Source organism: Paroedura picta, chromosome 10, assembly GCF_049243985.1.
Source record: "Paroedura picta isolate Pp20150507F chromosome 10, Ppicta_v3.0, whole genome shotgun sequence".
NCBI lineage: Eukaryota > Metazoa > Chordata > Lepidosauria > Squamata > Gekkonidae > Paroedura > Paroedura picta.
The window spans coordinates 32139055-32151633 of record NC_135378.1 but is presented as its reverse complement, the minus strand read 5'-3'; the positions used below and the strand labels follow the sequence as shown (position 1 = coordinate 32151633).

At 43.1% G+C, this 12579-nt stretch overlaps 1 protein-coding gene across 3 annotated transcripts in view; it reads left to right on the top strand.

Annotated features, from left to right (window-relative positions):
* Nucleotides 1-12579, top strand: part of DLC1 (DLC1 Rho GTPase activating protein) — a 415065-nt gene that overhangs the window by 188572 nt on the left and 213914 nt on the right. For all 3 annotated transcript variants that reach the window (XM_077302061.1, XM_077302062.1, XM_077302060.1), the window contains 2 exons: nt 9273-9422; nt 12268-12417. In XM_077302061.1, the coding sequence (XP_077158176.1) occupies nt 9273-9422; nt 12268-12417 (300 nt within the window). The remainder of the gene's footprint in view (nt 1-9272; nt 9423-12267; nt 12418-12579) is intronic.

Below are 12579 nucleotides of genomic sequence, written 5' to 3'. Positions count from 1 at the left end.
TGATCCATTCTCCAAATCAGCAACACTCTTCTTGATGAGATCAGGGCAATCCGGGACTTTAAACAGGATTGCAAGGCCTGTAAAAGAGAGCTGTTCCTCAACATCTACAGTTGAGGCCCGGACATAAGATCAAATAGACGCTAGTCTCCCTACCTGGAAACCCATCCACCCAAAAGAAGAAGAAGAGTTGGTTCTTATATGCTGCTTTTCTCTATGCAAAGGAGGCTCAAAGTGGCTTACAGTCGCCTTCCCTTTTTTCTCCCCACAACAGACACCCTGTGAGGTGGGTAATTCTGAGAGAGCCCTTGAAGAGCATGTAAACTCTACGCAGGCCTTCCCTTGTCCTTGATCCGGAAACTTCAGCTAGTGCAAAATGAAGCTGCTAGGGTCCTAACTGGTACACCTTGGAGGGCCCACATCCAGCCAGTGCTGAAGCAGCTGCACTGGTTGCCAATTGCTGCCCGGATCTGGTTCAAGGTTCTGGTTCTAACCTTCAAGGCTTTACGCGAGTTGGGACCCACATACCTGAGGGACCGCCTATCGCCCTATGCCCCCCACAGAGCCTTACGTTCTGCGGGAGAAAATCTGTTGGTCGTTCCCAGCCCTAGGGAAGCATGCCTGGCCTCAACCAGGGCCAGGGCCTTTTCAGTCCTGCCCCCCGCCTGGTGGAATGAGCTCCCGGGAGAGCTGCGGGCCCTGCGGGACCTTCCATCGTTCCGCAGGGCCTGCAAGACGGAGCTCTTCCGCCAGGTTTACGGTTGAGGCCAAGGTTAACATCTATGCCCGCCCCCCCGGGACCTGGGATTGGGATTAGAGACGGGTACCACCAATATCCCCTCCACCTGCTAGTGGGGAAAGGGTAGTTGACTAGCCGCTCTTGCCAGGTTAGCTTGCTAACTAAAAATTGTTGGATTGTAGATGTGTTAATTGGACTTTTAATGGATTTTATGGGGTTTTAAAATGTTGTAACCCGCCACGAGCTGCAAGGGAGTGGCGGGCAATAAATCGAATAATAATAATAATAATAATAATAATAATAATAATAATAATAATAATAAACGATTAAGCACCAGCTCCTATGTCAGCGAAAAAGGTCAGTGAATGAACAAATACTCATTGCTACTGGTGTTTTGGGTTTTTTTAAAAAACAGTTTTTAAAGGGAAAGGGGCTTTTCAGGAACACGAACACAACAGTTCATTGGCTGTTCTGTTTGATTGGTGGCCAGGGGCGGGAAGAAGCGATTCCTCTTCTTTGTTGCAATTCCAGCGAGACTGGAAACCTGTGGGGAATGACTAGACCGCTACTGGGACTTCAATATTCTACTAGAATTGAAGGTATGTGGAATGATGAAATTCCACTATTAAATATAGTGTTTATGCAGACTGCAAACATTTAGCAACATTGGTCATTGTGCGGAATGGCCCTGCGTTTGATCCCACATGCAGCCAGTTGGGTGCCCTTGGGCCAGTCACAGTTCTCTCTCAGAGCTCTCTCAGCCTCACCTACCTCACAGGTTATCTGTTTTGGGGAGAATAAGGGTAGGCAATTGTAAGCCACTTGGAAACTTTTTCAGCTAGTAAAAAGTAGGGTATTAAAAACCAGCTCTTCTTTTCATTTTGGAAAGCAATGCCAAGTTTCTGAGATTGTCTTCAGAAGCAGACCTTAATTAGCATTCAGAAACACTGAAAAATCTCAAAATGGAGTCTGCCCAATGCCATTCCTATATTCATATTGTATTCCTCTAGTCATAGTAATCAAAAGTGACGTTTTTCATATCACAATTTGAATCATCTCAGTTCTTTTGTTTAGGAAAATATGTGAAGAATCTATGCTGTAATATATTTTAAACAAATCTATGTGTCATGTTTGTCGTAAAGGTCGCCCAAGTCATCTTGAATGCATGGAACCTTCGTGGAGTGAGTAAAGAAACAGGGACAAGTTAAAATTAAAAACTGGTAGAAGGGTCAAAAAGAATACAGAAACACAAAACACTCAAAGAGAGATCCATGGGCAACTTATATCTTTGCAGTGTGATAGCAACACAGGAACAGAATACGAATGCAATTGAATGCTGTCATTTTCAGAGCTCTACATATTTTAGTTTTTTATGGGTACAATTCTTAGGATTTTATGGATACATTTATAAGCTCCTTAACTGTACAATATACTATGTGGAAAAGTCATCACTACAAAAAGAGCATTTTAAAAATGCAGGGAGCAGACCATTGAAATAAAAATGAAAATATTTCATGATTTACTAATTTGGTACTGACAGTCTTGGATGAAATCCTTTACTCATGATATTAGCAAACTCAAGGGAATGATAGTTTCACTTCCACACAGATGGGAGTCACTGTGTTTTCAGTGTTCTATTTTTAGAGTTGCCAATCTCCATGTGTGGCCTGGAGATCTTCTAGAATTACACTTGATCTCCAAACTACACAGATCAGTTCTCCTGGAGAAAATGGCTGCTTTGGAGGGTGGACTTCATTACATTATGCCCCACTGAAGTCCTTCCCTTAACCTTTGCAGGCCCAGCTCCCTAAATCTCCAGCTGGGCAGTTACAATGGCAACCATATCTGGACATGCGGCCCTCTCTTCCCACCAGAGGGTGGGACATGCTCAGTCACCTGCTATTTAAGGTTGACAACCTCCAGGTGGAGGCTAGAGATCTCCCAGTATTGCAATTGATCTCCAGCTGATGGGCATCAGTTCCCCTGGAGAAAAGCACTGCTTTGGAGGGTAGACTGTAGGCAGCGTTTCTCAAGGGCTTCCTTGATGGCCCTGAAAGGGTTTCCTGAATGGGTAGAAGGTAATTAATTTTTAATATCTTTTTTGAATTTGTTAAACATTTCTTGGGTGATATGACCATACATAACTGTGTTGACTAACTCATCCCTCCCAAAATGGCCAGGAGGGATGGACCTGGAAGGAGTAAAAAGGGGAGGGGGCCCAGGTGGGCATATACACAGCAGTGCTTCCCAACCATATTCTGCATGATTGCACCACTGCTGGGGTTTCTTGAAGCCTGAAGAATATTTCAGGGTTTTTTCACTGTTAAAAACGTTGAGAAAGGCTGCTCTATGGTTTTGTGCCATGCTGAGGTCCCTCTTCTTTCCAAACCCCACCTTCATCAGGCTTGCCACCGCTACCCCAAAATCTCCAAGTATTTCTTAATCCAAAGATGACAAGCTTACTGTGCAACTCTCCCCTTCCTCAATTAGTGCAAATGGCACTAAAGCTGAGTAGTCAGAAACGGGCTTGTCTGGTGAACTAGAACTCCTGGTTTGTTCTTGAAGAAGGGATTGGCCTCTTCAGAGTTAGATACCTGAATGCCAGCTATGTAGCTTACATCCCATCTTCTTGATCATTCAAGAAGAAAGAAAAATGGATGCATGTAGGCATGTAAATAAAAAACCTTCATCTTCCCTCTACCAGTAAAGCTCCTGTGCCTTTAGTAGCTACTTAGGTATACTCAATGGGTACAGATCTCCCCTTAGCTTCATCTGTGTGCTGAGAGATGTTCCCCGGGTAGAATTTGTGCCTGTATTATCAAATTGTAATGATGGCAGGGGAAGCTAAATGTATGCCTCTTTACCTTACAGGGTTGTTCAAATTATGGAAATATAAATATATATTATATATAAATATATATCAGATATGCAGATGATACCATTCTAATGGCAGAAAGTGAAGAGGAACTAAAGAGCCTGTTGATGCGGGTGAAGGAGGAGAGTGCAAAAGTTGGCTTGAAACTCAACATCAAGAAAACAAAGATCATGGCATCCGGCCCTCTCAATTCCTGGCAAATAGATGGGGAAGAAATGGAGATAGTTACAGATTTTATTTTCCTGGGCTCCAAGATCACTGCAGATGGGGACTGCAGCAAAGAAATTAAAAGACGCTTGCTCCTGGGGAGGAAAGCTATGGCAAATCTAGACAGCATCCTAAAAAGCAGAGACATCACCCTGCCAACAAAAGTGTGTTTAGTCAAGGCTATGGTATTCCCAGTTGCAATGTATGGCTGTGAAAGTTGGACCATAAGGAAGGCCGAGCGTCAAAGAATTGAGGCTTTTGAACTCTGGGGCTGGAGAAGACTCTTGCGAGTCCCTTGGACTGCAAGACGAACAAACCGGTCAGTCCTAGAGGAGATCAACCCTGACTGCTCTTTAGAAGGCCAGATCCTGAAGATGAAACTCAAATACTTTGGCCACCTCATGAGAAGGAAGGACTCCCTGGAGAAGAGCCTAATGCTGGGAGCGATCGAGGGCAAAAGAAGAAGGGGACGACAGAGAATGAGGTGGCTGGATGGAGTCACTGAAGCAGTAGGTGCAAACTTAAATGGACTCCGGGGAATGGTAGAGGACAGGAAGGCCTGGAGGATCATTGTCCATGGGGTCGCGATGGGTCGGACACGACTTCGCACATAACAACATAACAAAATATATAGGCCTTGTGCCTACATATTTATATTTCCATAATTTGAACAACCCTGTAAGGTAAAGAGGCATACTCTAACTTTATGATCCAAATCTTACAACGGCGACTAAATCATAACTTAGCCTTATAAAGTAAGATGGCAGACTCAGGAAAACTTTATCCACAGTTAAACTATAGGGTTAGATGGTTTTTCCACAGTTCCATTTTGAACTATTCAGGAACTAACTTCCAGCTGGTTTCTGGGCTTTAGGTACTCACTATCGATCCCTGACCTGGATAGCCCAGACATGCCCATTCTCGACATATCTCAGAAGCTAAGTAGGGTCAGCCTTGGTTAGCATTTGGACTGGAGAAATCCAAGGAAAACCAGGGTCATGACTTGGAGGCAATGGCATCCAAGTCATGACCCTGAACATCTCTTGCTTGGCTGCCAGACAATCCTACAATTGTAGGATCTCATGACTATTTTACACACACGCCATACATTGTTCCTGGATTCGTACATGTACCTCACTTCTGTCCCTTTTCTGACATCAAGAATTGCAATTAAACATTGATTTGAAGATGAGTAGGTTTTTATACCACACTTTTCACTGCCCGAAGGAGTCTCAAAGCAGCTTATAATCGCCTTCTCTTCCTCTCCCCGCAAAAGACAACCAATGAGGTAGGTGAGGCTGAGAAAGCCTTGATACTATTGCCTGATCAGAACAGCTTTATCAGTGTTCTGGCAAGCCCAATGTCATCCAGCTGGCTGCATGTGGAGGAGCAGGAAATCAAACCCGGCTCACCAGATTAGAAGCTGCCGCTCTTAACCACTACACCACATGGAGGGGGGACAGCAAGTGTGGAAAAAGATCCTCTGACCGCAGCTGAGTGCAGTTCGGCAAAGCCACTACGTAGAGGAGTGGAGTCAGGTAGATAACTCTACACCAATGCACCACATGGTGATCATGAGGTGGTTGGTGAGAGCAAGTGTGCAGAGCAGCAGTTTGCCAACAAAGGGATGGGGCTGGCAGAAGAAAGAAAAGAAGAAAGGCCAGCATGTGGATTCAGAGGCAACTGAGTTGTCTTGTGTGTGCTGCTCTGAAGTGAATGCCTTGAAAGGTGTTCAGGGAAAAAATGGTTAAGGGAAAATGGGCATGAACCCACATTATCAGGACTGTGCCAAGCCCAAGGTCACCCAGCTGGTTGAATGTGGAGAAGGGAATCAAGCCCAGCTTGCCAGATTAGAAGCTGCCACTCTTAACCATTACACCATGCTGCAATTGTATGAATTCTGCCGTGTGAGTTAATGTTAATTCCCCTACTCCCATCTATGATCCTAAGTCCTGGTTTAGAATCCCAGTGTGCATAGGGGAAATTACCTGTGATTAACCTGCATGGCTGCATTCATACATCACGTGTGTCTAAAATTAGTGTTCAACTGTGGTTTGTGGGTGGGAACAACATGAAATGAGGCATACTTGCAAGCTCAACAAGAAGCCATGTTCACGCATGTTTTTCTTAAGCTACGTTGCCTAAATGCAGTCATAGTGTCTTGTTACTTGATTGCGCTGGTCATAGTTTTACACTGGGACCTTCCAGAGCCTTTTCCAGATAAAGAGTTCCTTATGAAGCACAAAAGTGTCTGATGCTTGACAACGCAACGCTTGCTGCCTTATAAGCCAGGAGTGCTGAATGTTGTTAGCACATGAACAAGCATTTGACATAAATGAAGAAACACTCCACTCCTGTACGGAATTCCTGAGTACTTGGTACATTACCAAAATGCTTTTGAGTTGAATGCTTTGCTTCTTCCAAGGGAGTATACTTCCTTTTTCCTCCAGACATGGAATGTATAGAAAAATATGTGCAGGAAAGCATGTGAGGTTTCCTGTTCTATATGCAGGAATGCCTATAACATAGCAAACAATATGGTCTGTATTTATTAAGATGAAAATAGAATTGGTGTAATAGTAAGAGTATATAGTCACAGCACACATGCTTTTAAAATGCTATTGAGGATCTACAATTTCTGCAAATTATATGAATTAGAAGATATCATTTACAAACTTCAGCCTTGACTTCCTTTGAATAAGCACAGACTCAAAACATATTCAGTTCTTATCAGGTTTGGTTTTGTTCTAAGGGGGGGGGAGAATTTATTTATTGTTAAATCCATTTTAAGTTCTTTATACTTTCCTTGAGTCCCCTGAGACTGTTTGTTCTTCAGATACCTAGACAGAGCATCCTGGTTGTCTGTGTCAGGATCTGTTGTTGTTTGTTTTTAAGATGACTAAGGACACAAGAGAAGTCTACAAAATTATGTATTGTGTTGTGAAAGTGAATACGGCATAGTTTTTCTCCCTGTCCCATGATACTTTATTTATTGATTTATTTTTAAATTTATACCCCGCCCCTCCTGACAAGTCAGTTCTGGATGGCTTACAGAATAAAATGGGTCCAATGACCCTATCACAATAAAACAGTAAAATCAAGGAACAATTTTGATTACTAGAATTCAGATGGAAATAATGAACTCAATAGGCAATATATTTAGAACCATTCAGAGAAAGTGCTTCATATATATCTCGTGGAACTCCCTGCCATGGGACATAGTATGGTCATTATTTAAATAGCATTAAAGGGGGATAGACAAATTCATAAAGAATAGGAACAATTAAATGGAAACTCTGTATACAGAGAGAGTAGGGGATTTTTAAACTGCCCTCGCATTCCATTTTAACAACTGGTTGCTAACTGATTTTTTTTTCTGTCCCTTCAGACTGACCCATTTTAATAACCAGTTGCTAGTGGAATTTATCTTTTCAGACAAACCCACTTGCTTTGTGGTTTTCTGGTTTTCACCTCCTCTTTGTGCTTCTGAATTGTTGTGGTATGCTGTGTAAAATGTCTTCCTGCAATGCTTCCCCCAATTTTTTTTTCACTGCACAATCTTCCTCAGAGGTTTTTTGAGTTTTTTAACATTCTAAGTTGAGCGATATAACACTATAGCAGTACCATTGAGATCAATTGATAATTGAGATCAATGTGAGCTTGGCTGTTGTTACTTAGAAACAAGACAAAATAAGCCCTGAGCACCCACAGCCCAACAAGCTATTTCTTTCCAAGTAACAATAGTGATTTTACTTTGGTCTCAGTGGTCAGTTGATCTCAATGGTACCACTATAACACTAGAGAGCTATAGCACTATAAAGAGAGTGAAGAGAAGCAGCAGTGTTTTAAATAGTTATAATGCTTTAAATATGACTCATTAACAGAAATAAATTATCTGCATGAAACTCCCATCCTTGTATCACTTTACTTGAAATTGGGCCAACAACAAATAACATCTGGTTTAGAACAGTGATGTGAAAACTCCTGGTATACTTTTGTATATCATTTGCTGATGAAAAGGCAACTAGAGAAGTTGGTTTCTGTGCCATCTAGGCTAGCGATCCCCAACCTGTGGGCCAGGGACCACATGTGGTCCTTCAACTAATTGGAGGTGGGCCCCGAAGGACGCCTTCTCCTCCCCCCCCCCGGCCCTTTACTTCATCCCCCCAGCCCTTTACAACACACTTCATTGTTGTAGCGTGTCTGTATCTTATTTTGAAGGGATGTTTAAACATTACCATAGCGATCAGAGAGCGTTAGGGAAGTGGTTGAGAGTAGAGGAGTAAACTTCCCCCCCCCACACACACACACACCGGGCCTCAGTAAAAGGCATTGAGTGGTCCCCGGTGAGTGATCCCTGGCGTTGAGTGGGCCCTGGTGATAAAAAGGTTGGGGACCACTGATCTAGGCTACTAGTTGTTTGCTCTTAGAAAACAGCATGTTGGGCTCAAAGAATATTTGGTCTAATTATTAGAGATATTCTTATGTTCGTGCCAGTAACCGCTTGATCTGTGGACCTTGGGGTGAAGTTCCTTGAGACTGCAGAGGGAAGGCTGAAGTGTCTGTTACAGTTCCAGCAGAGTTTTGGGTTCCAATAGGGTCCCTCTGGTAGCTCATTAGTTCTCCCTGGCCTGGTTCTAAATACTTCTAAGGCAGGTCTGCATCATTGCCTAGATGCAGTGGACAACAGGGTCCCCCACCGCCAGCAGGGGCCTGGAAACTCTGCTCCCACCACATTCAGTCAGTTTCTAAAAGAAGGGATTTTGTGTGGGTTGAAGGAAAAGGAGGAAGTGTAATGCCAAGGTCACATTTGCTAGGAGAAGAGGAAAAATAAAGAAATATGAACAAAAACCTCATCAAAGGACACTGATCTTTGTTAATCTAATGAGACTAATAACTGTGGTTTGTGACAGATTACCTTCTGTTTGTTATGCTTGCTGCTAGCTGCCCTTTTAAAATATACAGGAAACTAAGCAGTAGATCTAATAAGAGTGGATTACATTTCCGAGGGACCTAAGAAACTGGCAGGAGTGCAGCATGCCCTGTCATCTGCCCAATACATATTTTTTAATACAGTGCTAGGGAAACATATAAACAAATGCTAGCCAGTACACAGCCCTGCAAGACAGTCATATAACAGATAGGTAGCACTCACTCCCATTAGGCTTCTGTCAGAGATCACAGTTAACAAAGCTTTTCTTATTTACCCCATTCTCTCCCAGAAATACATTTAAGATGCATGCAAAATGCTTTTCTGTCAGCATGTCCCGCCTTCACAGTGAACGACTCATTGATGAGAGAAAACAAGTGTGGATTTTCCCCCCTCTTTGCCCCAAAATGTGAGGTTGCTGCCTATTATTCAATGCTGTTTTGTTAAATTAGGGAACAGAGGGTTGTTTATTCTTTCTCAGAAATGCCCTTTCAGATTCTGTCATTGCGTGTTTTGGTCCTCAGGAAGCGAGAGAAGGCCGGGATCAGTCACGATTGGACTCTATGGTGCTGCTCATTCTAAAACTGGACCAGCTTGATCAGGACATTGAGAACGCTCTCAGTTCTGGGTCTTCGCCATCCAGCACGCTGACACATCCCCGGAAACACACCCACGTGAGCTTCTTATCTTTTTTATGGCAGTTCTACATTTTCACCTGTGCTAATTCCTCCTTACCTTTTTGATCTTTTGGTTTTTTTTTTGTAAATCCAAGTGGTATGCTTTTTGTCTTGTTTCCTAGCATCCAGGCAGCTACCAGTTTATTCTCACATGGCATTCTATGTACGGCGGGATTTCTGTGACCAAAGGAACAAAAAGTAATAGAGAGCAGGCTATTCCTTAAGCATCCGTCTGAGTTACTGCAGTCTGAGTTAAACCGGCATTGATGTGATGCAGTTGCAGCTGAACTTGGAAGAGAAGGACCTAAAATGTTGCATCTCTGCAGGGGTTTTTTTGTAGCAGACACAGTTACAGGCAGAGAGCCACTTAAGGACTGTTGGCAAAGCCTCCCCCTTATAAAATAATATCCAGATTAGAAAGCATTATATTGTCGTTTCAGGGAAGTGGTTTCTTTCTCGGGGCTGTATTATAGGAGAAAGAAGGAGGCAAATGCAAAATTATTTTAAAAGGGCAGGGGATTGTATCAAAGAATGAGAGCATTCTCATATATACTGCGCTAAAGATACAGTCCTTGTTCTCATTCATTTCAGTAGGGCTTACATGGGAGAACTGTACGATAGACTGTCAATTGATGCACTGAATTGTTTACAATGCCATCTTAAACTGAGTTACCTCCTTCTCAGCAACTTCCCCTCCACCATCACCTACATGCAATGTTTGATGAAGTCTGATTCACTGTACCATTGTTGGACTTAAAGGTGCACTGGACACAAACTTTGTTCTCTTCTTCTAAGCCCGTTGCCTGGTCAGCTCTGGTTAGGATGGCATAGTTCTATTCTTTCATTTGCATAATTTGCTCTCATTTGTTTGTTTGTTTGTTTGTTCAATTTATTTCCCGCCGCTCCCCAAGGGCTCGCAGCGGTTACAATTCATTAAAACCCCAATAAACCCCATAACAATAAAACACGCTCAACATAAAAAGCCGCAAGATGTCAAGAAAAGACCCGGTGGAAAATCTCAACCCAATTTGATCAGCCCCTAACAGCATCTTAAGGGCGGAGGGAGAAAGGGGAAGGAGGAGGGCACTGATGGCATTCGCTACCACCGCTTCTATGAGGGGGGACCCTGATCTACCTGGCCGCCTGGCCTCACCCATAGACCTGGCGGAAGAGCTCCATTTTGCAGGCCCTCACAACAGATCTGACTTCTCTAAAAATCCAAGGCTACTGGAAGTGAATCAGCAGATAATGTCCTTGGGGCCAGAATCACCTTCTTCTCACCTATATTTCCTATTTTAATGGCTTACTCTTGATCTGTTTACCATGCAGACTGAGTGCTAATTCTCCCTGTAGATTGTATTACAAAAATAATGGGGACTGGGTTTTTTCTCCCCAGCTGAAAGCTGATTATCCCTGCCTCAAATGATGGTTGCTGAACTGATTTGCCACTGGTAGGTAGGGATCCCCCAGAATTACAAGTCATCTCCAGGCTACAAAAATCAGTTTCCCTGGAAGAAATGGATACTTTGAAAGATGGAATCTGTGTCATACCCCACTGTTCTTCCTAGGCTTCATCCCCAAATACCCAGGAATTTCCCAACCTGTATCTGGCAGCCCTATTCCAGGATTAAGGCTAGGGGAGATCTCAGTGAAGCATAATGCTATGGAGTCCACCCTTCAAAGCAGCCATTTTCTCCAGGGGAACTGAACTGTCAACTTATGATGAGCTGTAAAACCAGGGGATCCCCAGGTCCCACCTGGAGGCTGGCATCCCTACTTTCTCCACAGTGGGGATCAAAATAGCCTTGCCCCCTCCTCTCCTTTTTACTCCCTGAAGCCCAACCTGGAATACTATAGTTACCTAGCAACAACCACTAAAGGAATCTGTTGCTTAAAGCTGCAGGTATTCCTTGCATCATTTTCTCATTTTTTAACACACACACACACACACACACACACACACAATGTATTTAAAAAATAAGATTTCACATTTTTCTGCAAATCTAGGGCCCTTTTCAGATTTGTAGAAAGGTCTTGCCCGTTCACAGCTCCAGTCATTGAATTGAAATATCTAAAGATTTCCCAATTTTCTATTAGAATAAAATATACTTTGCCCCGATGTATAGAGAAATTTCATTTAGCAAATTAAGGATTTCCTGGCCCAGATTATGAGAAGTGAAAAGGTTTTGTATACTAATTTCTGCGTGTCACCTTTCCTATTCATAGAGGGTGTGTCACCCTTCATATTCATGAAAAAATTATATTTGGTTTATTCCATATCATAAATTCTTAAGGAATAATCCTGAATGTGATGACACGTGCTTATATCCTGTCTTCACTGAGATTTCACTGCACACAATTGCGTTTTTCCCTTGTAAAGATAATAAAGGGCCTGAAACCTTGAGACAGGTCGCCTAATGCCCCATAGACATTCCCAAAGCAAGAGCCTTCACCTGCTTGCTATACAAGGTTCCAGATGATGTCACTCCAGCTGCGGAATGATTTCCAGATGGCAGCAGAGGTTTCGACTGCTGCCAAAGACCCAAAGTGGGAACATAATCTAAGATGCATAGGAAACACAAAAAAGAAATATGTCTAACTTGATTGCTCGACAAAGCTCAATTTCTTTTTCTTACTGAAGTGTGTTAACAGCTTCAACCACAAAGATGCTCTGCCATTTCCATGCAGCACTCCTCGGACACTACTTGTATGGACAATAAAAGATGGGTAGCAGAGGGAGGGGGGAAAGGAAGATGGTGCAAAATGTACATCTAAATGTATTTCCAGTAACTGGGGGAGTACTTTATTAAAAGGGATCTGTATTTTTAAAAAACATTTTAAGGATTTGGAATCGCATCCTGAAAGTGGAGTGGATTTGGCCACAGTGAACCACCTGCAAACCAGTGTGCCTCTACCTCACCTTCATTCCCATGGTGCTGATCGTATACTTCCCATTCCAATGTCTGGGTCTGGTGCTAAACCAAAGGCTGGGGTAAGTGTGAAACTTGCTTCTGATATGGTGAGCAGCAGATAACAAACATTGCAGCCAGTGGGATGGATCCTGCTTCTCCTCCCATTCTACTGAATAAAGCTGTCCTCCATCCCGAGGAGCCTATGTCCAACTTAAGTGGCTCTTCTTCCAATGGAAGGATTG